Below are 24,076 nucleotides of genomic sequence, written 5' to 3' on the forward strand. Positions count from 1 at the left end.
AGATATGTGTTGGAAGAGAAGTCAGCTCAAATCAGAGGCAAGTATTTTGGACCAAAACTATTACTAGTACACACATTCACGCAAACCAAAAGCAAATCAATGTGTACAGTGTAAATTTTTGCGCAAAATTAGAGAAACATAATAAGGTTCTTCTTGAGGGAAAACATAAGGGAAAGTAGTGGTTGAACCCAAGCTCGGTGCACCCATGCAAGAAAACATAGCAAAATATGTTGAAAAATCTGAAACTTTGTGGGGATGATTATGAACAAATGTTATAGGTGCTCACAAAGTTTGGTGGTCAAATGTCATCCGAAGAGCTCTATACAAAAAAAAAATACAAATTCTGCTCATACAGTGCACATACATTTTGACTAATTTTGAGCATTTTTTTTGTACAGAGCTCCTCAAATATCATTTGACCACCAAACTTTGCGGGCACCTATAACTCTTGTTCATAATCATTCCCACCAAGTTTCAGATTTATTCGAAATTTTTTGCTATGTTTTCTTGCGTGGGTGCATCAAGTTACGTTGTAGAAAAACCACTCTCAGTATTTCGAAAAGAGAGCAACATTTCAAGAATCCTAGAACTCAGTGTCGAGTGACGGAGATGTGAATTCTCAAAATTCCCCATGACTCCGAGCTCTTTTGTGGTTGCACTCCTATGCCTCCTTGCTTCCTCATCCATTTATTCTGTATGACCAGCCATCAACAATTTTATGGCAAGCAAAACCAACAGTATAAATAAACACGTACAAACAACAAGTCACCCCATAAAGTATATTCAATCTGTGCATCACGGTTACCATACCGAACACATGACGTCCTTTTTCTCGAGGAGGGCATACCTCATGCCTTTGCATCTATTGATGCACATGGCCTTCACATGATATGTGTAGCCGTTCAGAATTGGTTTCGAAGCTGCATTGCATAAGATAACTTCAAAGCCGGCCCAAGGCAGACCCTAGGGGCCAATCACCTCAAATCCAACCGTTTCAAAAAAATTGTATTCATCTCAACTCAGACACCAACAACGAACTTCATCAACACAATCGAAGCAGACCGTCGATCCGCCTCCTAGATTTATAATGGCCTATGTTTTTCATGTGCTCTCCAATACTCCATTCATTGCACAAGAAAAGACGCACCAATAACTATTTTTATTAATTTTGATACAAAAAATAAAGATTGTAATCACAAAAAACTGTATTTGTCAAACCACCCTTTTCACCTCTAAGACAACAATATATACATGGAAATCTGTATGCCATTTGTGCAGTACCACTAAAGTTACAACAATAGCATCCATGTTCACATGGGCAACAGGTACTGAAACTCATAATCATATGGGATCACCTCCACGACGTCTTCAACCTTGAGGTGGCCCTGGTGTCCCCTCAGACAGTCTACCATGGATTTCCTGAGCGACCAAGATGTCGGGAGCTGGTCACAGATCCACCGAAGCAGCGACTCCATGTTTTTGGCAAAGTCGTGCATGTTGGAGTGTATCAGGCCTGGGATCATTAGCCTCCTCGTCGAGGTCACCACCAGCGAAGCCTGTAGGTAATCCAGCTTCGCCTTCTCCAGATCCATCATCACGCGGTCCGCCTTGTATATCCTCAGCTGCAACTCACAATATTTGCATGTACTAATGTTTTAAATAGCGGCGGGCCTCCAAATCAGCTATAGCGGAGTTATAGCGGGCTAAAGCGGCCTATAGCGGGTTATTTGTGAAGGCGACCATTTAGCGGCACCTTGGTGAAAAGGCTATAGCCGGCTATTTAAAACTATGGCATGTACAATACAAAATTCAGTTGTCACTGGTGGTAAATCTAGTAGAAATTTCAAGCATTCAAGGAGGGTAAACATGCGTGGTAATTCAGGAGTAGTCATTCGTTCATTAGGAGGTTTAGGACCAGATGTTTAGGACTGCATGGACTTACCGCTGGCGAAGATCTGGTGCCGCAGCACATCGCGAAAAGAATGTTTGGCTCCGAACTATTCAATCCATAGAGACCCCTCACCTGCTGTTCTTCGACATCGACATTGCACTTCCAGAATTCCTGCGGTGTTTGTTCTCATGAGAATGACACATTCTTGTTGTGCAGTTGCAACTTAAAGCAAAATAAAATGCACAAAATGCTCACTTCTTTCACACTGGATGGTTGCCTCAAGACGAAATTTTCAATCACCAGTGCATTGAACTTCTGCCCTGAAACATTGATGGTTGCCTGAAAGGAAGGAAACAAACCATAAAAGTTACACTTTCTTTACACCACTAGAAAAATTAAGAAGAAACATAATGTTTGTCGAAACAGACTATTCTACCTTGTTCTTCAGTGCCAGCAACTTTTCAGAGTTTGAGGGCAAACCATGCTGCAGGATTCCCTGCACATTTATTCAAAACACACGCACACACACACACACAATTTCCATAACTAAACGGTAGATACCAAAACCTCTACCTCGAAGAAATGCGCCGAAGGTAAAAAATGTACATACGTGCATGATGCAGGTGTTGTAAATGTTCAACCAAAACGCTAGCTTCTGCTGGTGCGTCAGAAACCTCAAATCCACCTGCTGCAAGGCCTCCAACATCTCCCTACCGTCACACATTTCATCCAAGAATTATATATAACCACTAAAATCTAGAATTAACACAAGCAGTAAATTTGGATGAACATTTAAATGTAGTACTATTATTATTTACCTCAGCTTGGTGAGCAGAGGGGAGCTGGAGAACCCTCGGAGATCGAAGGCACTCGATGTGAACCTCACGAGGTTCTTGTATGGGCCGATGTCCCGGATCACCGAGTCCGGCAACCCGAAGATGCCGTAGTGGTCCTGTTGGCCCCTCTGGTCCTTCTCCTTGGCAGCCGCCACGTTCAGAACCGTGTCGATCCGGAAGCTTCCCTGCAGGTTCCCCGACCTGGCGAGGTTGCCGGACTTCTCCATCTCCGCCACCCGCGACGACCGGAGGAGCCTGATGAAGATCACCGCCAGGCACTTCACGATCCTCTCCGACAGCTTGTTCGGCAGCTGGGTCTTGCTCTGCTCGTCCCTCTTCGCCGGCGGCGAAGGTTCTCGGGAGACTCTGGTGGGTTTTTCTGGTGCTCGCTCCGATTGCTTTTGGAAAAACAGAGCATGAGCAGAGCAACCCATCGACAAATGGTTCTTCGTTCAGTTTGGGTTGGTGGTTACCTTTTCAAGGGAGTTTCTTGGCGGGAGGCCGAAGATGTTACCGTTGAGCTTCGGGCTGACGGCGGCGGCTCCCGATGACCCTCTGGCCTGGTCTCTGGGGCTCTTGGCCGGCTTGTCGTCGGTGGCCGTGGCGGCGAGGTGTCGCTGGAGGTACTCGGCGTTCATGGCCTGGCTGATGAAGAACATGGACTTTATCTCCGGCGCCACCTCATTCGAGGCTTGACGAGCCAACGTCGGCGCCGTGTGCGTGGGCGTGCGGTTACCTATCGTAGCTCCTCCATTGACATTGTTGCTGCCATGACGAGCCGACGCCTGAGCCGAGTGTGCCGTCGGGGTGTTACCCGGTGTTTTAGCTGTTCCTCCATTGCTGACACGACCATTGCCACTGCTCTCGTTAGTGTAGATACTTGGCGGGTTACCGTTGCCGTTGCCATTATTATTGGTTTGGACACTTGCCGGGTACGAGTACGTGTTGGACGCCATTGAAATTGATGCTCGCTGCTGCTGCGAGAGGGTCAGACCGCCCTTCATGGTGTGTATCTGGGACTCGAGGCGCGTGATCTCCTCCTCGACGAGCACGAGCTCGGCGAGCAGCTGCTTGGCCTTGGCCGGGATGAAGGCCGGGATGTTGAGGAGCACGGAGCGCGCCGAGTTTGATGAATTGGTCGGGGCGTGCAGGGCGCGCTCGAGGATGTGGTGCACCATCTGCTCGTTGCCCAGCTGCTGCTTCAGCTCCGCCACCTGCACCCCCCCACGTACTCCCTTACACTTTCAGTCTCCAAACTTCAATTTGTTCATGGAAGTGCATTGCAGAAAATAAATTGCATGTTGTAGTTTATATTTCATACAAGAAAGAATAATCGGCAGTACCTCTTGCTCAAGATCCATGCGCCTCTGGCTTTGTTGTTGTTGTTGTTGTTGTTGTTGTTGTTGTTGCATCTGCGCGCCGTTGCCATTGACTATGCCTGCCGTCGTCGGCTGCAACTGAACGTTTACATTGGTTCAGCGTCAGAAGAAGCAGAGCGGGCATAGACGCATGGTAAAAGTTGTTTTTTGTCTTTGAAAAAAGGACATGGTAAATTCAGAAAAGTTGTTATAATTTACTCCCTCTGTCTCATAATATAAGAACGTTTTTAACACTAGTGTAGTGTTAAAAACGTTCTTATATTATGGGACGGAGGGAGTATATTTTATACAAGAAAGAATAACCGGTAGTACCTCTTGCTCAAGATCCATGCGCCTATGGCTGTGTTGTTGTTGCACCTGTATGCCGTTGCCGTTGCCAATGCCAATGCCTGCCGTCGTCGGCTGCAACTGAACCTTTACATTGGATCAGCATCAGAAGAAGCAGAGCGGGCATGGTAAAAGTTGTTTCTCTTTTTTGAAAAAGAGGACACGGTAATTTGGGCCGCATTGATGCATTGATGGGCTAATGTGAATGGGTCTGGCCCATGCTAATATAATATTTGCCGTCTATGGGCCGCTAGCTGGTCCCCACGAGTTTATTTGCAAGGCATTCGTCCATTAAAAGAGGAACTGAACTTGCTTGATCCAATTGAATTGAATTGAGTGAATGCAGTGGATGGAACAGAAAAGGAAACGAAACCACCTGACTGACACACTAGCTATCTGTGAAGTGAATTAATTGCTGTATGATCCTATAAGGTGACTGAGCATAGTAGTGCACTCACCGGAGGAGGAAGAGGAGGAGGAGGAGGAGGAGCCTGCAGAGGAGGATCGGCGGCGAGCTGGAGGCGGTGAGCATGGCGAGTCCTGCGGCTCATCGGAGTCAGAGACCGCGCCGCGGCCACGTACTCCATCACCGAATCCGATCACCGCACCACGACGGACGTCCGGCCGGCCTCGTCGCAGCAGCTAGGCACGTAGGTAGGGTGCAAGTATTTCGTCACTGTTGGAGTGCATGCGCGTGAAGAGAGAGGCCGGCGACGAAGAAGAAGAAATGAGCAAGGAGGAGGGAGAGGGTCAGGAAGTGGGCTGGGATGTTGTTGGTGTCGGCGGCGGGTCCACGTACGTATGGTATGTAACCGCAACACGCACGCACGGCGGTGCCATGGTCGCTTTCACTCTCCATTGCCATTGGTGAGCGAGGGAGTGAGTTGGTTGGTCAGGTGGCGGTGGATGGATGGATGGAGACGGTCTGCTCTTGTGCTTATCTTGCCTTGTAATCCAATAAAGAAGAAGAAGAAGAAGAAGAATGGCCTGCTGTCCGACATACAACAACAACAACGCCACACCCACATGGATGGAGGGTTGGACTGGATGAGTAGTAGTGTGAGTGAAGGTTTAGCAAGGGTTTGTAGTGCATTGGTTGGTGGCCGGGCCAGTCGGTTCGACGAGGGCGACGCCTCGCCATTTTTACGACTTATCAGTGGCCCACCCTCTTGATATGTTACCTTTCTCGTAAACTAGTCTAGATGGTTACATATGAACCTTTCCCCCCACTCTTGTTGTGACTACTTATTTCCCATTAATAAATTATGATTTCTGTGTTTTTGATGTAGATAAATCACAACAAAAAATTATGATATAATTAAGATGACACTATTTTCCTCCTTGTAAAGTAGCAACTTATACGGCATAATCGCAATGCGACTAGGGCAAAGTCTTCCTGCCATCGAACTCCGTCAACGAGCAGATGGATTCACCTCCCTTCTACCTGCCGCTCCAGCTGCCAGTAACGGGAGTGAAATTCTGGTATCTCGGCTCTGGCTAGCTAGCATATAGTTCTAAGTTTAGTCCTCGTGGAGGCGGTGCTCGGATGTATGGTGGCATTTTTTCTTCGAGCATTTCTGCTGGGCTGGATTAGACAGCGCTTCGGAGTATATTTGTGCCAGCGCCTCGGAGCAGCGACGTTGGGGTTTCTCGTCGTGCATATGTGATGGAAACATTTGGTGTCAGATTCTTCAGATTGATTCAAGGGTTCAAGGCGATGACTACAACTCTATGGCGCTGGTCCTTAAGGGCACACGCACATAGACTTCCTTAGTGTCATCGGTAAGGTCGGGCCGGCTCCGGTATGTGAGTGGCCTCATCGTTGCGTCGTCTTGTTTTGGCAGCATCCGTGGTTTAGGAGCGTTGATGTAATTTTTATTGAGTCATTTTATAGTGCATCCGGACGATATGGACCGTCCGTCGGAGCGAATTTGACGGTCCAGATCCGATGCAATACGCTGATGTCACGTGTATTATATCAGACCCCGAGGGGCATTTTCGGGAGAAAAAAATATTTCGAACTGATCTGATTTTCCCTCCCAAATATTTCGAGGGTATTCTCGGTACGAATTTCAGGGCTATTTTCGGTTCGATATTTATCCCGTTCGCTAGGGTTTATTCCTCGCCGCAACTACGGTTTTAATCCTCGCCGGCAGGATCTAGCCGCTCGTCGCGGCCCCTCCCTCCCTCGTCGCCGGCAGGATCTAGCCGCGCGTCGCGGCCCCTCCCTTCCTCCATCCCAATTCCCTCGCGATCTCGCACGACCTTTTCAACGAACACGAGAGGAGGCCCACTGCCCTCCCCGCGGCGGCCGCCGGCGAAGAGTCGGCGCCATCCCACCTCCCGGTCCTCCATGCGGGTGCCTATAGCCACAAGGTTATAGGCAACCTCTTTCCCACACCCCAATTGGTTGTCTGCGTCCTCTACATATCATTTCTCAGCCATGGCTGCAGCTTTGATCTGGCCATGCATCTCGTCCGATGGCAAGGTGGTTGGGTATGGATCATGTTCTGCGGGACTAGATGAAGCCGGCCGCCGGCCTCGACGGCCAGCCCCATTCGTCCAGCCCCGACTGCTTGATCTACGAACGTTCAATCGTTGCATTCAACATGTATTCTTTCAATTTGGCTGATAGGTGAGATTTGGAGATCAATAGAGATGACAAGCTATTAATTTTGGAATGTACTATAAACAATTCATAGCTTATGTTGCTCAATATTTATGATGCTCGCTTCTTCTTGTGCAATTGCTGGACTGGGATCAACAGACTTGGCATGTGCTTTATATGAAAAATTAGATTCACATGGGATATCCACCTTTTCAAGATTGCTGTTAAGTCTTATTATGATGTTTTAGCCTTGTTAAAGGGAGAGTAATGGTCCTCGCAAAAGGCAGAGAGAAAGGAATGAGCATTCGATTCTTCCATATGTTGCATTTCATTCTTCCGTGTTTAGTTATGTCCAACATTTGTTACATGCACACACTTGACAAGGTTAGTACAAGTAGTAATTTTCCCTCTGTTTTGCAGGGCTATGACAGAACATGCTATGTGATTCCCTGAGGCAGGATGGATGTACCATGGCCACACCACTGTGCTCCTGAAGGTGATCGCTTCAATTCAGCGTTGCAGCACCTGCAGAGGCCCCCTATGGTACGTGCTTTTACTCTTGTTATCCTATGCTCTATTTTTTTGGCTTTGTGGCCTGCCTACGAGACATAGCTGGGATGGCGTGTTGAATCAGGCAGTATTTTTGACTTCTGTTGTGAGGCTATGCTCATGCTTTAATAATTTTTTCTCTCGTATGAAAATAGACATATCATAATCCATTATTCTTCTAGGGTTGCCCCAGGCACCATTACTGTCACATGGTAGTAAAAAGCAAATATAGATTTCTACGAGATCCCGTAGAGACCAAATTTATTTCAAGCAAAATATAGTAACCAATATTATTGAAGTTTTACAACTTGACTCATGTGCAATGGACTAAGAACACGGCTAGGAAACCTTCTTCGGGACTAAAACCCAACCACACCCTACTCTATCGCTTTATGGCCAAGTGTACACTCCACATGTAAGAATGGACCACAATGCTGGACTAACTGCTGGCATCCTCGTCGTCTTCAACCGCAGCTGCATCCGATTGCCTAGCATGGTACTGCTTGAACCTACTCCTGTATTTCATTTTGTTGTAGGGTGAATCGACAAGCACAACAGGTAGCTCTCTTCTGAATTTGTCGATGTACGCCTGCATGCGAGGATATGTTAGTATCGTTCCATATGTTTCAGAAAATGACAGAATTTTAGGTTTTACTCTACGTACTTCGTCATATTGCAACCTCAGTTTTACTCCCGTACTTCGTCATATTGCAACCACGACCCTCTGTGCACCAGTTAGAACCACGACCCTCTGTGCACCAGTCAGAACCACGACCCTCTGTGCACCGTTCAGAACCTCATCCTTCACAACCAGGGAGCTCTTCCTGGCATCAGACACCTCCTTCACAACCAGGGAGCGCTTACTGGCATCAGCAGATGGAAGTAGGTAACACTACTTACTACATTCTTTTCAACGTTGTAGTAACCGTTCATGCATTCTGTGTAGTCACTGATGCTTAGTGGTGGTGCTTCGTTCATGCATTGTTCATGCATTTGTATCAATTTTACATGTTTTACTTTACCGCAGGCGGCAACCAGTCGCAACCGTTCATGCATTCAATGCAGTCACCGATGCTTAGTGGTGGTGCTTCGTTCTTAGAGGGCGACGGGGATAATGATGACCAAGATGCAAACACTTATGACTTCTCGCAGACAGTGTTAAACACTCCACCACCACCACCGTCGCAGGGAACACAGACAGTGACAGACGAGGTTATCTATGGTCGTGGTTATCGTGAGCATCGTGCACCGCCTCAGCGCTTATCGCCTTCCGGTCCTCGCCCGAGGAAGACCCAGATTCGTCGTCGCCCCCCACAGTGATATGGTTATCTATGTTAGTTTTAGACTATTCGCATCTCTGAGTCAGTATCTATGGATGGAGAAAATGGCGGGAAAGAACGACTTCGGTATGAAGGGAAAGGGTTGGTGGGAACTTATGGCGGGAAGGGGTTGGCGGGAAACGGGTGGCGGGAACATATGGCGGGATGGGCAATGGTTGCACAACATTCACAAGTAAAAAAAACCTTTTCGGCCTAACATAAGCCGAAGAGCGGAGCCATGCAGTTTCGTCCACCCGTTCATGTAAAAAGGTGGGCCCCAGGGACTTTTCGGCCTACTGGTGACCAAAAAGGACTTTTCGGCCTACTGCTGACCAAAAAGGACTTTTCGGCCCAGGTACGCACCTATTTTACAGCAGAGTTATGGAGGGACATGATGAAACAGGGTGTGATCCGGAGGATAGGGACCGGAGAAGACGCCCTTATATGGGAACATAACTGGATCCCGAGGCAGGACATACTTCGGCCTATAACTTCACTGGTAGCTGATCCACCGACACGGGTGCATGAGTTGATTGAGCAAGCCACCTCTTCTTGGAAGGAGGGACTAGATAACAGTTTTCATACCAATTGGCGCCGAAGCAATTCTCAAAATACCTTTGTGTACAAGAAGAGTTGATGATTTCTGGGCATGGAGCAAGGAGGATCCGGGAAACATCACTGTGCGATCAGCCTAGAGGATGATTCAAAACACCAAGCTAACACGGGAAAATTGGCTGCATCAAACGGAGGGGCCATCTAGTACTGTTGAGAGCAATGGCTGGTCTTCTTTGTGGTGCACCCAGGTGCCAAGTAAAATTCGAGTTTTCCTTTGGCGTCTAGCGAGGTAATCAATTCCTACAAATGATCTCCTCCATCATCGCCACATGGCTGACTCGCTGGCATGCCGGCTGTGTGGCGCGGCTGACTCGTGGCGACACACGCACTTCGGGAGTGCACCATGGCGAGGAGCGTTTGGGCTTTACCACCTGAGTCGCTGGTTGAACATATGAGCATCGACACTAACCCAAATGCAAGGAGATGGTTGTTTAATATGCAAATCTTGCTAAACCACACTGAGTTCACTCGGCTGGACGTCACTCTTTGGGAGATTTGGAGTTCGAGAAGGAAAGTGATATATGAGGATATATACCAGACTCCTTTTGCGACCAATGCATTTGTAAACTCTTTCGTCAACGAGCTGCAGATGTTGAAGAAGCCACGAGGTGAGCAAGTGGCTGCCCAGGCAAGGCCGACCCGTTGGATAGCTCCACCTGAGAACCTGGTTAAAATAAACGTGGACGCTGCACTTCTGGGAAACAGTTCCGGTGGAACTGTCGCAACAGTCTGCAGAGGCCGCGACGGACTGTTCATAGGCGCTTCCACTGTCACCTTCATCGGAACTAATGATCCTATAGCACTAGAAGCTCTTGCCGTGCGGGAAGCACTTGCATTGGCAGACGACCTATATGAGCGTAGGATTCTTGTAGCTTCTGATTGCAAGATCGTCATTGATGATATCAAGCACAAGAGTGCGGCTAGCTATGGAGCTATAATCCGAGAGATAACAGACCGTTCTAGTTCTTTCTTAGTTTGCTCTTTCAGCCATGAGTTTAGGAGCTCGAATACCGAGGCTCACAATTTAGCCAAGCATACTTTATCACTTGGGGTTGGCCGCCGTATGTGGTTAGGCAATCCGGATGACCTTTCTTTCGTCCCTGTAAACATTGTGACGAGTTAAATAAAAACTTCGCGAGATTGTCTAAAAAAAAGTCGGATAAAAAGAAAGTAGATGCGTGCGTGCGGGAGCTAGCATGCTGGATGAAAAGAAAAACTGTTAGCGGAGCGGGCTGTACCGAGAAGGCACACGGAAAACAAACTTCCATGTAACATAACAATGTCACACTTACTAGTAGACACAGCCATTTATTAATTGCATGCGTGCGTACGTGCATGGGAAAGAAAACTGCTAGCTGGATGCATGCGTGCATGCATGAAGCTACGACAAGAGAAGAGAGTTGGACGTGGAGTAGTACAAATGAAAGTATGGCCAGAAGAACAAGCGCGCGTGATTTTGTAGGCAGATGGAAACGAAACGGCCGGAGAGTGATGGACTGGGGCTGGTGATTCAGAATCAGCAGGACCTCTTGTCTATGATGAGGTGGCCGGTCATGTGCCAGCCCTCCTTCTCGCCATGTTGGCCGCGCGCGTACGGGCACCGTGGCGTGATGTACGGGACTCTCTCCAGCATCTTCCACCTGGTGTTGGGATCTTGCTCGCCGTCGGTGTGGGGCGACCACGTAGGCGTGGAGTACTCGTAGCGGCTGTGCGTGATCCGGTGGTACTTGTGGATGTCCTTGTTCTTGGCCATGTCCTCCCTGTCGAGGAGCTCGACGGAGAAGATGTCGCCGTAGGGCCTGACCGAGTGCATGAAGTGCGGCATAGAGATGGGGTCGACGGAGACGGCAGCGAGGTCGGCGGTGAAGACGATGCTCATCATGTCCGGGCTGAACACGGGGTGGTTCACGTGCCCTGCGATGGTGGGCGCGCTGTGGATCACCCGCACCGGCACCACGCCCTCGGCCATGTCCTTGGCGTTCACCAGGTAGACGGAGAAGTAGCCCGAGTCCAAGCCGTGGTCGGACGCCGGCGCGCCACCCGGCTTACCGCGGCTCGAGGAGAAGACGATCCAGTCGCAGCCTTCCCTGGGTGACCAGCTGCAGTGGGTGTCTGTCCATGGCCCATTGGTGAGCTGGTCCACGCCAGCGTACTCCCCCTTCTCCGCGTCTATGATGAAGAGGTTCTTGTCCTCCCTCTTCCCTCCCTGGACCCTGTCCCTGCTGGAGCGGAACACGAGCTTGGTCCCCTCCGGGTTGGTGGACGGGAAGGCGCAGTTGTACTTGTGGTCGGTGAGGGCGAACGACTTCAACTTGTGCTCCTCGGGGTCGTGGGTGGACACGTTGGGGATCCTGATGATCTGCACCGGCTTCTCGATGCTGAAAGCCGGGCCTTCGCAGACGTAGAGCGTGTCCAGCTCGTCGTTCTGGTTCCACGACGTGGAGAAGACGCTCTTGTTGGACTTGGCCTTGTAGACGATGCGCGGGGCGGCTTCGCTGTCGGCCTCCACCAGCCACACGGCCTGGAACTCGTTGTCCACGAAGGCCAGCTTCTTGCCGTTCTTGGAGATGGACGGGAACACGCCCGTCACCCTATACAGCCCGACCTCCGATTCGCCCGACTGCACCTTGTCAAACCTCTTCTCGATGCTTTTCTGCTCACCCTATACATACAGATCGTGTTCGGTTAGCTAATTTTGTTTTGTTTACTTTTTTGAAATACTAGCCAGCTTCAGTAATGCATGCACAGATAATTAATAATAGAGAGTTAATTACGTTAATTGATTAGATAGATAGACGGCATATATAAAGCGGGGCAAAAGCCTGTTTCGAGAGATAGATAGACGACATATATAGAGATCGATTGACACAATATAATCAAGCAAGCAATTAGGAGTGAAGTAAATACACTACTCCCTCCGTTTCTTTTTAGTTTGCATATGAGATTTGTTTAAAGTCAAACTTTATAAAGTTTGACTAGCTTTGTAAAAAAAAGATATTAACATTCACACTATGAAATCAATATTATTAGATGTATGATCAAATTAATTTTCATAAATATAACTTTAGTATTGTAGATGTTGATTTTATTTCTATAAAGTTAGTCAAACTTTGTAAATTTTGATTTTGACTAAATCTTATATGCAGACTAAAAAACCGAAGGGAGTACTACTAAATAATGAGTATATATAGGACGTACGTGCGGAGTGAGCTTGTCAGTTCTGCATCGGTGATAGCCGATGCGTCTGCCGCCATCGAGCACGAAGGGGTTGTAGTGGTCTCCCAACGGCCTCATCCTCTGGGTGATCTGTACAGAGGGCGGCTTGCACGAAGGGGTTGTCGTGTCGAAGATCTCCACGTGCCGGTACTGATCCATCACGCGCTCCACCATCATTTCGACTTGCTTGGATTTCTGTCGGACGGTCGCCACGGCCACTCTGGTCTCGCTGATGGCCGCCGGAGTCATGGCGTCGATGCCCACCGGGGTGACCCGCTCTTCCCTGTGAGCCGCGAGGTCGTATCGGAACACGGCCCAGTCTGCGGTGTTGGTGGGCGGCGTCTTGTCGAACCCTCGGTGGAAGAAGATGACGTTATCGCTGCCCCAGGTCGGCCAGCCGGCGTCCTTGATCACACGCCTGCGGCCATCGCCCCCCAGCCCTCGCCAGTGCACCTCCATGATCACGATGTCGGTCTTGAGGTTCTCGATCTCGCCGTTCCACTCGCTCTTCTGGAAGTTGGCCACCGCCACCATCTTCCCGGACGGCGACACGGCCGGGCTCAGATCGTACTGGCCTTGTGGAGTGAGGCGCTCGGTCTTGCCATCGGCAAGGTCGGTCCTGTAGACCACGGTCCACGGGGTGCGCCGGGCTTTCACCTCCTCCTTCGTGGACACGTAGACGAGTGAGTGGCCCACGGTGACGCCATCCACCATGTAGCCGCCGGCGATGCAGCCGCTGTCCTCCATGCGCACGCCTAAATCGTCCAAGCCATAGATGTCGCCCAGCAGGCTCAGCACCTTCACCTCGCCGCCGGTGGAGCGGCGCAGGGCTAGGTGCAGCGTCTCAAGGCCGCGGTCCCTCTCGGAGACGAAAACCATGCCGGTGACGTGGCCCGCGTCCACGTCCTCCAGGGTGGCGCCGCAGTCGGAGGCCAGCTCGGGGTTCGTCTTGCGCAGGAAACCCAGGATCTCCTTGAGCGCCGCCGGCGGGACGGGCCGGCCGTTCTGGTTGTACGACGCGTCGTCGGTGAGGAGAAGCTCGTCCTCGGCAGATGACGGCGGCGGATCAGCCGGGCAGGAGAAGATGTCCAGGGGCACAGGTGGCCTGTAGGTCCCGAAGAAGAAGATGCTGCCGCGGCTCTCCCCCATTATTATATTATTATGCTGTGTAATGGAAGAAACGGAAAAGTGTGGTTGGATGATATAGTCCCTCCCCTCGGATGCCTGATTTATTTATAGTTGGATCCACTGATCGTTTCATTACAGCATCGTCGACGTCACCGACTGTACGTCATCACAAGGCAGGGGATGGTTTCAAGACTTAAGATGGGTGATCCATCGATGTTACTATTACCTCCGTCTGGTTTACTATTCCCCATCGTATTTTAGGTTCAAATTTAACCACATATTTAACTAGTAAAATATTAATGCATGTCATCGAAACTTATAATGTTGGATTCGTATTTCAATGTAGTTTTCATCGGTATTATTTGTGCTATGTATAACATTTATTTTGTTAGTTAAAATTATGGTTAAAACATGACCCCGTATACGATAAGAACTAGTAAACCAGGACGGAGATAGTAGCATTTTACATACATAGGACTACAGTGACTACAGTGACAGCTGAGGCACCGTCGTCCACATGTGGTTCGCTATCCCTGCGGTCTCCGTCTTCATCGACACCGGCCGTCCGCCTGGAGACACCTTTGGCTCATATTGGCCAATCCCCTTCGACGTAGCAGCCGCCACCCCGTCTTCGGTGATGGTTCTTCTCTCACTGATGAGCACTCAATATCCAAGGGCATGTGTCAACAAATTGCATGCAATTTGGACCCCATTTTTTCGAGGAGGAATATCCCTGCCTCTGCAACAAAGTGATGCATACAATAATTTACTATATTATTGCACAGAACCCAACAAAACAAATGCATGGATCAATCCGAAGCCACCTTCCTAGCAACTACTGTCGCTACAACAACAATCTTGATGATGTGCCCTAACCGCATATCAGCACACTACATCTATTCCAGTGGCCTCAACAAGCTGCCCGCAATTCAGGTGGGGGAACCCTCCCCCACCCCCGTTGATTCTTAAAAAAACAAGCCACCCACTGGCAAACCGGTCGAGAGAATCAACGGTTCTAGCTAGACCCTCTGCGCGCCACTCTAGGATCAACAACCACCATCTTTCGTTGTCCCACCTTCAGGAGTGATCAATGTATCCACCTCGTCGGACCATACTGCCATCGATGTCACCGCGACGCCACACCATACAACAATCATGCACGTGTCCACCCACATGCGCCCGTCGTCGAATCTCCGCTGCGCCATGCCGCTGAGTTCCGCCTTCGACCTTGCGGTAGATGTAACACCGCTCCTCCTCTTTGTTGGGGAACGTAGTAATTTCAAAAAAAAATCCTATGAACACGCAAGATCATGGTGATGCATAGCAACGAGAGGGGAGAGTGTCGTCTACGTACCCTCGTAGACCGTAAACGGAAGCGTTATGACAACGCGGTTGATGTAGTCGTACGTCTTCACGATCGACCGATCCTCAGTACCGAACGGACGACACCTCCGCGTTCAGCACACGTTCAGCTCGGTGACATCCCGCGAACTCGCTATCCAGTAGAGCTTCCGGGAAGAGCTTCGTCAGCACGACGGCGTGGTGACGGTGTTGATGAAGTTACCGACGCAGGGCTTCGCCTAAGCACCGCTACGATATGATCGAGGTGGATTATGGTGGAGGGGGGCACCGCACACGGCTAAGAGATCAATGATCAATTGTTGTGTCTTGGGGTGCCCCCTGCCCCCGTATATAAAGGAGCTAGGGGGGAGGCGGCCGGTCAAGGAGGAGGGTGCGCCAAGGGGGGGGGTCCTACTCCCACCGAGAGTAGGACTCCTTTCCTAGTAGGAGTAGGAGAAGGGGGAAGGGAAGGAGAGAGGGGGAAGGAAAGGGCGGCGTCGCCCCCCCCCCCTCCTTGTCCAATTCGGACTAGAGGCGGAGGGGGCGCGCGGCCTGCCCTGGCCACCCCTCCTCTTCTCCACTAAGTCCCAATAGGCCCATTACACTCCCGGGGGGTTCCGGTAACCCCCCTGTCGTGGTTTTGTCACGGCAGATGTCCTAGTGAGGACTTAGTCGTGAGGCCAACGCATCTATGTGGTAGCTTGAGAGGGGTTGAGCGGAATCGAGAGACGCAACACGCAAGACAAATATTTAGACAACTTCGGGCCCCGGGAAACATCATCCGGTAACAACCCTACATGATGTTTGTGGCTAGGTCTCATTATGATCATGTGAGAGTCGCCGGTGAACCGGCTCTTTGTGTCTAGCCCTAGAGATTATTTCTTCTTGCTTGTCCCACTTTGGGGAGCCCTGCCCCTCCTTATATAAGTTAGAGAGGCGGTTTACATGACCAGTCCTAGTTGGATTACGATTACTCTATTACAAGTGGAGTCCTAGTCTTGCTTCCTTTGTAGGAGAATATTCCTTGTGCTTTGCTCATAAACCGGCCCACCATAACATGAACCGACCTTCCATAAACCGCCTTCTGGGCCACCGGGTCTTGTCGTTCCTCTGACCCGCTCGCCGGGTCACCCATGAGTCGCCAGGCTCGGGCGGGTCACTTAGTGAGTCGCCAAGTCCGGCCAGGTTATACTTCCGGCCGGGTTACGCCGCGGGGTATATCCCCGACACCCCCGGTACTCCGGTATATGTCCGAAACCTCCCGAAACACTCCGGTGTCCAAACATAGTCGTCCAATATATCGATCTTTACGTCTCGGCCATTTCGAGACTCCTCGTCATGTCCGTGATCATATCCGGGACTCCGAACTACCTTCAGTACATCAAAACACAAAAACTCATAATACCGATCGTCACAGAACTTTAAGCGTGCGGACCCTACGGGTTCGAGAACTATGTACACATGACCGAGACATGTCTCCGGTCAATAACCAATAGCGGAACCTGGATGCTCATATTGGTTCCTACATATTCTACGAAGATCTTTATCGGTCAAACCGCATAATAGCATACGTTGTTCCCTTTGTCATCGGTATGTTACTTGCCCGAGATTCGATCGTCGGTATCTCAATACCTAGCTCAATCTCGTTACCGGCAAGTCTCTTTACTCGTTTCGTAATGCATCATCCCGCAACTAACTCATTAGTCACATTGCTTGCAAGGCTTATAGTGATGTGCATTACCGAGAGGGCCCAGAGATACCTGTCCGACAATCGGAGTGACAAATCCTAATCTCGATCTATGCCAACTCTACGAACACCACCGGAGACACCTGTAGAGCACCTTTATAATCACCCAGTTACGTTGTGACGTTTGGTAGCACACGAAGTGTTCCTCCGGTATTCGGGAGTTGCATAATCTCATAGTCATAGGAGCGTGTATAAGTCATGGAGATAGCAATAGCAGTAAACTAAACGATCAAGTGCTAAGCTAACGAAATGGGTCCAGTCAATCACATCATTCTCCTAATGATGTGACCCGTTAATCAAATGACAACTCATGTCTATGGCTAGGAAACTCAACCATCTTTGATCAACGAGCTAGTCAAGTAGAGGCATACTAGTGACACTATGTTTGTCTATATATTCACACATGTATTATGTTTCCGGTTAATACAATTATAGCATGAATAATAAACATTTATCATGATATGAGGAAATAAATAATAACTTTATTATTGCCTCTAGGGCATATTTCCTTCAGTCTCCCACTTGCACTAGAGTCAATAATCTAGATTACACAGTAATAATTTTAACACCCATGGAGTCTTGGTGCTGATCATGTTTTGCTCGTGAAAGAGGCTTAGTCAACGGGTCTGCAACATTCAGATCCGTATGTATCTTGCAAATCTCTATGTCTCCCACCTGGACTTGATCTCGGATGGAATTGAAGCGTCTCTTGATGTGCTTGGTCCTCTTGTGAAATTTGGATTCCTTTGCCAAGGCAATTGCAGCAGTATTGTCACAAAAGATTTTCATTGCAGCATCGTCGACGTCACCGACTGTACGTCATCACAAGGCAGGGGATGGTCAAGACTTAAGATGGGTCATCCATCGATGTTACTACCTCCGTCTGGTTTACTAGCTAGACCCTCTGTGCGCAACTCTAGGATCAACAACCACCATCTTTCATTGTCCCACCTTCAGGAGTGATGAACGTATCAACCTCATCGGGCAATACTGCCATCGATGTCACTGTGACGCCACATGATACAACCATCATGCACGTGTCCATCCACACGCGCCCGTCGTCGAATCTCCGCCGCGCCATGCCGCCGAGTTCCGCCTTCGACCTTGCGGTAGATGTAACACCGCTCCTGCTCTTGTCCCCTCCAGCCAGCACTTGCTCCAAAGCTATACCCTAAGAGGGAGACCGAAGGCGTCGTCATCATCCGATCCGGTAGACCCAGATCTTGGGTTTCCCCCGGAACATCCTGATTGAGTTGACGTGACCTGCAACGGCGATGCCTCGAGAAGAAAACGACTTCGGAGATTCCACCATCGTCCGCCAAGACCTCAATCAGGCACGATTTTCACTGGAAGCCGCGTCGTCCCGATCTTGCAGCTGGCTGGAACCGCGCGAGCCTCGCCATGAAGAAGTATGCCGCCGCCGGTACTCCGGCAGAGATCCTCCTTCCCCTCTTTTGATATAGGCACATTGAATGTCCTTTTTTACTCTACTGGTGCCGATATGCAAGCTTTTATCTTTTTTTCAGACTGTGTTTGGCAGTGTGCATCATAACTATGCAGAGGTCGGGTATTATTCATCATGATTTGTATTCACTTGATGCTACATTCTGAGTTAATAAAAGCGCCCTTTATCGAGAGAGAAAAAGTACACTTGACTAGTTTTGCTAGCTCGATAATCCTACATCTACATAACCAGCTACGAAAACCTACGTAAACTGCCTATCTAGTCTTCTCACCCCCCTGATTTTCAGGGGGTGGGCCCTGTCCCCCTAATGATCCACTAATGATGCTCCACGTTGCTATTTACGTAAGGCATGTAACACATAATTCGTGGGTCTAGCATTGCCCCTGCTAGCTAGCTAAAAGTTAGTGACCTTGGTTAGGTTTCTCTTTCAATTCCGTGACAGCCGAGAAAGAGTAATTTCATGGAGTTTTGCTATAGCACTATATATGGATCTATTTCCCTCCTATTTCTTCCCCTTGATTTTTCTCCGTAGCCTATAATATCCCCTAGCTTCAACATGGGTCTCTATGTTGCATCGGAGGGGAAGTTTTTCAGTTGGATGTTTAGCTGGAAAGTGTTGATGAAGATAGAAGGTAAGAACATCTAAAACCGGATACACCTAATCCGGCCCCTCAAACGTCTGTGGACGCGCCATGGGTGTCCACGGACAGTGACCGGTCATGCCTTCAATTATTATTTCCACAGCCAAGTCCCTACTTTCCCCCTTTACGTCCGGTCATATGCATGTGATTGATGGAGATGAAAAAAGAGAAAGAAGAGAAAAACTTAAAAAGAATATGAGAAAAGATGATCATTGGTGGGCCAAATTCTATGTGACGGACGCAGGTCCATTGACGGGAGTCGTCCGGGCATTTCTCATATTGCTCCATATATGAGAAGTGCCGAACAGCCTGGGTGTTTAAGAAGGCTTTGAGGGGTCCCGTTGAGTTATTTTTTTCTTCTTCCTCTTATTGGATCAATGGTCGTGTGTCTGTCTGATCAATTTGGAGAGTACGGCCGTAGATGCTCTAAGTCATGCCAACCACGATCTAATCTAATTGTTCGAGCACGTACATACAATCTGGGGTCATGCATATCGTGGGTGTTGTGATGATATTAACTACTCTTGACCTAGCGGTTGAATATATTAGGGCGGTTGTGTGTGAACGCTCAAGACATGCATGCATTCATGACCGCAAACAACCACCGACACGATGATGACTTGCTGGATGGACAAGCTAGCGATATGCAAATCCAAATTCCATGCATTTCTCTCCAGTGCAAACCAAACGAGAGATAGTTTCTTTTAGAGCACATGTAGGTATGCCGCATCACCGGAGTAATTACATGCATGCCACCTTCAGTCCATCAATAGTTCCCTTCTCATGAACGTAGAGTATTTGCTCCTGAGCTCAAATGCTCCATAATGAGCAGTAAAATCGAAACAAATAGTAAAAAGGTATAAAATTCTAAATTTGTTTTTTTGTCAAACTTTGACAAATGTTTTCCTGCTGGCACAATTTCAGCACGAAGTGACATTCGTGGAAGTGGTGGTAAAACAAAACAAAATTGTTCCAAAAATTGCTAGTTTTGAAAACATTTTCAGTGCTGATTTTACTTTTTCTGCCATGACTTCCACGAATGTCATTTCGTTCTGAAAATTCGCAAGCATACAAAAAAATTGTCAAAGTTTAACACGAAAAAATTTCAGTTTTTTTGAATTTTTTAACTATTTTTTTCGATTTTGTTGATCATCTGGGTGCATTTGTGCTAGGGATCAAAATATAACTTTTGCCTTCTCATGCGCTACTATGAGATTATTTTTTATAAGTCCATTTCAACCGGCAACTGAGGGCACATATGATGAATTTAGATAGTTTGTATTTAGGAGTGCCGCAGTTGTTTGGTCCACCTAAAATAACAATTTGTATTGTACTCTAGCATCCGGGTTAAGGAATATTGTCGCTTTGTAGATCAAAGTTTCAAACATCTACGACGAAGGATTGAATGCCTATCATGCAATCGTTTACTTCATGTGGCATAAAGCTTGTCAAACATCCATTGCAGAAATATACGACGACGATAGAAGTTTCTACAAATATCCATTGGAACGTCTGGGTCATCTAGTTTTCCAAACATACACGTACAATCTAGGTTCATGCATACCAATGAATACTGTGACATAATAACTCTTGGCCAGCCGGTTAACAAATACAATGTCTGTGTGTGAACGATCAAGACGGGCATGCTTTCAAGATCAGGTACAACCACTGAGATGACGCGGACTTGATGGATGGAGAAGATAGCACCTTATTTGACACAGCACCAACCTCACCACTTGCACTACTAGACAAAGATGAAACACTAATACCTATGGACCAATAGGGAGAGAAACGGGAGCCCACCCCCCTCTTCCAGCCGTCGGAGCAGCGGACAGAGAGGGGTGGAGATCACCGCGCTCGTTGGCGTCCAAACAAGACAAGAACTGCCGCCTCTCTACCGCCAGGTGAAGAGAGTGAAGTGGTTGGATGGACGCGCTTGAGATCTCCTCAAGAAACTTGGTCCAATTTGACAAAGCCCAAATGTTGATGTGTTGGTCTCGCTTTGGTTGCCCAGGCGAACACGAAAGGCGATCCATTTCTACCGGCTAGATCCGCATCGTTCTCTTCTCCGGACGGCCTCACCGTCGACATGGGAGGAGAGGAAACTGGTCTGGCCAGGTGGACCTGTGTACGATAGGGTAGTTTCTTCTAGCCTAGTTGTGTAGTTTCTGCCATCCATCTCTTTGACTCCAGTGGTGGCGATGGGGGCAAACAATAATGCACCAAATTTCTACATGAAGGTGAGGTACTTGTTGTCTTTGTTGGTGGATATGGGTTACTGGTTATTCCGGCTTGCTGCTGATCTTCAGATCTATTGGATTTCGCCGTCGGTAGTGTCTGAACGGCGAGACCTATCAAACCGGCGCATGTGGTGATGCGTTGTTGATCCATCATTCCTGTGTGCTGGTCTGTTTGGATCGAAGGTGAATACTTCCCATCTGTCATTAATCCATGAGCTCATCCATGGTTCCCTTCCTGCTCTGGAAGGGAGCGGCGCGATGGCAGCACGCCCTCATCTCGATCTGGTATGTGTGGTGAGTCGGTTCGTTTCTTTCTGGAGTGAGTTGTACCATAGCTTAATTTCAATATAAGTCTGGGCCCTATTCACAAAACAACTTGGTCCAATTTTATGCATCTTTCGGGCCAAAGGAAATCTGCAAGAGAAATGGAAAGAGACCGTTTCATAGGATTAAATGTCTTTTATGTGTTTTGAACAAAGGAAAAAGCAACCGTGGAACACAGGAAAGTTTGCAATCCTCCCTTTTCACGAAAAAAGTGAACATTTGGTTTGACCTCTTTTTTTCTTCGTATCTCTGCATAACTCAGATGGTTAGGTTATTTGTAGTGAAACTAGCCCATCAGGGTTTAAGTCTTGGACTTGGCACTGCTGCTCGCATTTTTAAAATTTATTTTAGGCTTTTCAAAGATGTTCGTTTAGTGGGAGGAGACGTTTCCATTGAGACGGTTGTGGTAACTTTGTCAACCTCGAGATGTTGTACATTCGAGGTGCTCATAGGGGTAGAGTGTGCATGCGCGCGTTCATACTAGGGTGAGTGTATGGTGTGTATGTGGGAATTTACGATTTATACTGTGTTAAAAAAAATAAACTTTTCTGGTGTAACCGTGTACTACTAGTTTTTTTCTCCATATACGCATGAGGGTTGCATACTTTTTTTCCTGTGTCAAGTATTAGAAAAATATTCAGCCAATGGTTTTAAAGTCAATGCTTAAGTGGTAAAATGTGAATTCCCGATACAACTTTTGAGAAATTCGAGAAATTCATTGTACTAATTTTGTATCTCTTACAAAACTAAAAATTTCCTTATACTAGTTCAGGGGAAAAGTTAAACCCAAATGATAAGTGCCACATGTGTAGCATGAAATAACATGGTCCAAACGCCTCCATTATCATCTATTTTGCCACATCAAACAGTATGACATTAGCGGATTTTTTTGTGTGTTCTAGACTTAAAAATGTTCATCTCTTAAATAAAATTTCTGATTTAAAACCCGTTTTCATCATTAAATCCGTCTTGACTAGATCTTCAAAACTAGATTCCATATTAATATGTTTCAACGACTTTTTTTTGGCCAAAAGTTTCCATCATATTACACTGAAGTTGCCATAGTGTTTACACTAAAGTTGCCATGATATATTTCAGTTATTTTTCTTCTAGAGACTACAATTTTATTTCAACTACTTCTCACGACAAATTTTATTAATGGACCATGGCAATTTTTAGTAACTAACAACAGCAAACTTAATTCATGGATCATGGCAATTTTAGTATTTTGACCATGAAAATTATTTATTTTATATATATGAACCATGGCAATTTTTTTGTGCATGTATCATGGCAATTTAAGTTATTCACCATGGCAATTATAGTTTCTGGTTCATGGCAAATTTTGAGTAATGGACCATGCATTTTTTAACGGTGAACATAGCAATCTACAAATCCATATAAATTTGGTGTGGAGGCCACATACAAGAGAGCCAAACGGCCGTTTCGGAGGAGGACGCGGGGGGGGGGGGGGGGGGGGGGGGGGGACATACTATGCATGTTTGAAAACAATTCATTATGCAAACATGTGCGTACTATCGGGGTTGGTGCATATCATAATGGGTGTTGTGAGATAACTACTCTTGGCCCGCTGGTTAATAAACATGATGTTGGTGTGTGAGCGATCAAGACGTGCATGAATTCATGACTGGGAACAACCACTGTGATAAGAACAATTTGATGAATGGAGAAGATAGTGATCTACAAATCCATATGAATGTCAGAATTGGTGGAGAGGCTAGACACGCGAGAGCCAATCATCCGTTTCAGGAAGGAAGGGGAGGGGGCGTACATACCATGTTTAAAAACAAACCTGACTTCAGGCACATCATTGAGTGTTACGATGTCTGTGTGTGAAGAATCAAGATGGCATGCATTCATTGTCCTAACACCCGAGAGCCAAGTGTCCGCATCCGCACGTGATGGGGTGGGGACATGTACCATGTTTACAAACAAATCTTTGAAAAAAAATATCTGTCCTAACATGTATGTACAATGTACCAGGTCATGCATATCAATGAGCGTTCTGACATAACTACTCTTGCCTTGCTGGTTGAAAATATGTGTGTGAACGATCAAGACCGCCATGCATTCATGGCCGGAAACTACCCCCAAGAGGACATTGATTACTTGATGGATGGAGAAGATACATATCTGGATAGTTGTTCCGTGATCTGGATGGTGGTATGCTATTTCCCGTTTCCCATGCTTCACACCGCCTCCCGTGAAAAAAGCTACTAAGCTACTCCCATCTTTCCAAAATATAACGCGCTAATTGACTTTTCTGGTCTTTATTGTATAACTTTTACTATAATTTTCACGTATTGTATGTCTATAAAATTAATATATGTTCATATTAAATAAAATTGTTTCGTAAGGCAAATACACCCATGCCATTTATACATTTTCAAACAATGTACCTTGATATATAGTAGTGGTCAAAGCCGTGC

General features: G+C 47.6%; 2 protein-coding genes across 4 annotated transcripts; both read right to left on the bottom strand.

Moving 5' to 3' along the window:
• Positions 1-1,127: 1,127 nt before the first annotated feature.
• On the bottom strand, positions 1,128-5,458 carry LOC123123897 (uncharacterized). Of its 3 annotated transcripts, none has more exons than XM_044544543.1 (10): positions 4,892-5,457; positions 4,419-4,514; positions 4,071-4,184; positions 3,201-3,941; positions 2,710-3,125; positions 2,502-2,601; positions 2,328-2,387; positions 2,147-2,230; positions 1,943-2,062; positions 1,128-1,622 (listed from the first exon to the last, which is right to left on the bottom strand). In XM_044544543.1, the coding sequence occupies exons 1-10, from the start codon at positions 5,018-5,020 to the stop codon at positions 1,311-1,313; spliced, it is 2,172 nt and encodes a 723-aa protein (XP_044400478.1). In that variant the 5' UTR covers positions 5,021-5,457; the 3' UTR covers positions 1,128-1,310. The 3 variants fall into 3 exon arrangements, with proteins under 3 accessions (XP_044400478.1, XP_044400477.1, XP_044400479.1); XM_044544542.1 differs by having other exon boundaries at positions 4,419-4,520; positions 4,892-5,456; XM_044544544.1 differs by lacking the exon at positions 4,071-4,184 and having other exon boundaries at positions 4,419-4,520; positions 4,892-5,458.
• A 5,333-nt stretch (positions 5,459-10,791) lies between these two features.
• On the bottom strand, positions 10,792-13,928 carry LOC123123898 (uncharacterized). The gene is made up of 2 exons (XM_044544545.1): positions 12,723-13,928; positions 10,792-12,186 (listed from the first exon to the last, which is right to left on the bottom strand). Exons 1-2 carry the CDS (start codon positions 13,887-13,889, stop codon positions 11,041-11,043), a joined length of 2,313 nt encoding a protein of 770 aa, XP_044400480.1. The 5' UTR covers positions 13,890-13,928; the 3' UTR covers positions 10,792-11,040.
• Positions 13,929-24,076: the final 10,148 nt, after the last annotated feature.

Source organism: Triticum aestivum, chromosome 5D, assembly GCF_018294505.1.
Source record: "Triticum aestivum cultivar Chinese Spring chromosome 5D, IWGSC CS RefSeq v2.1, whole genome shotgun sequence".
NCBI lineage: Eukaryota > Viridiplantae > Streptophyta > Magnoliopsida > Poales > Poaceae > Triticum > Triticum aestivum.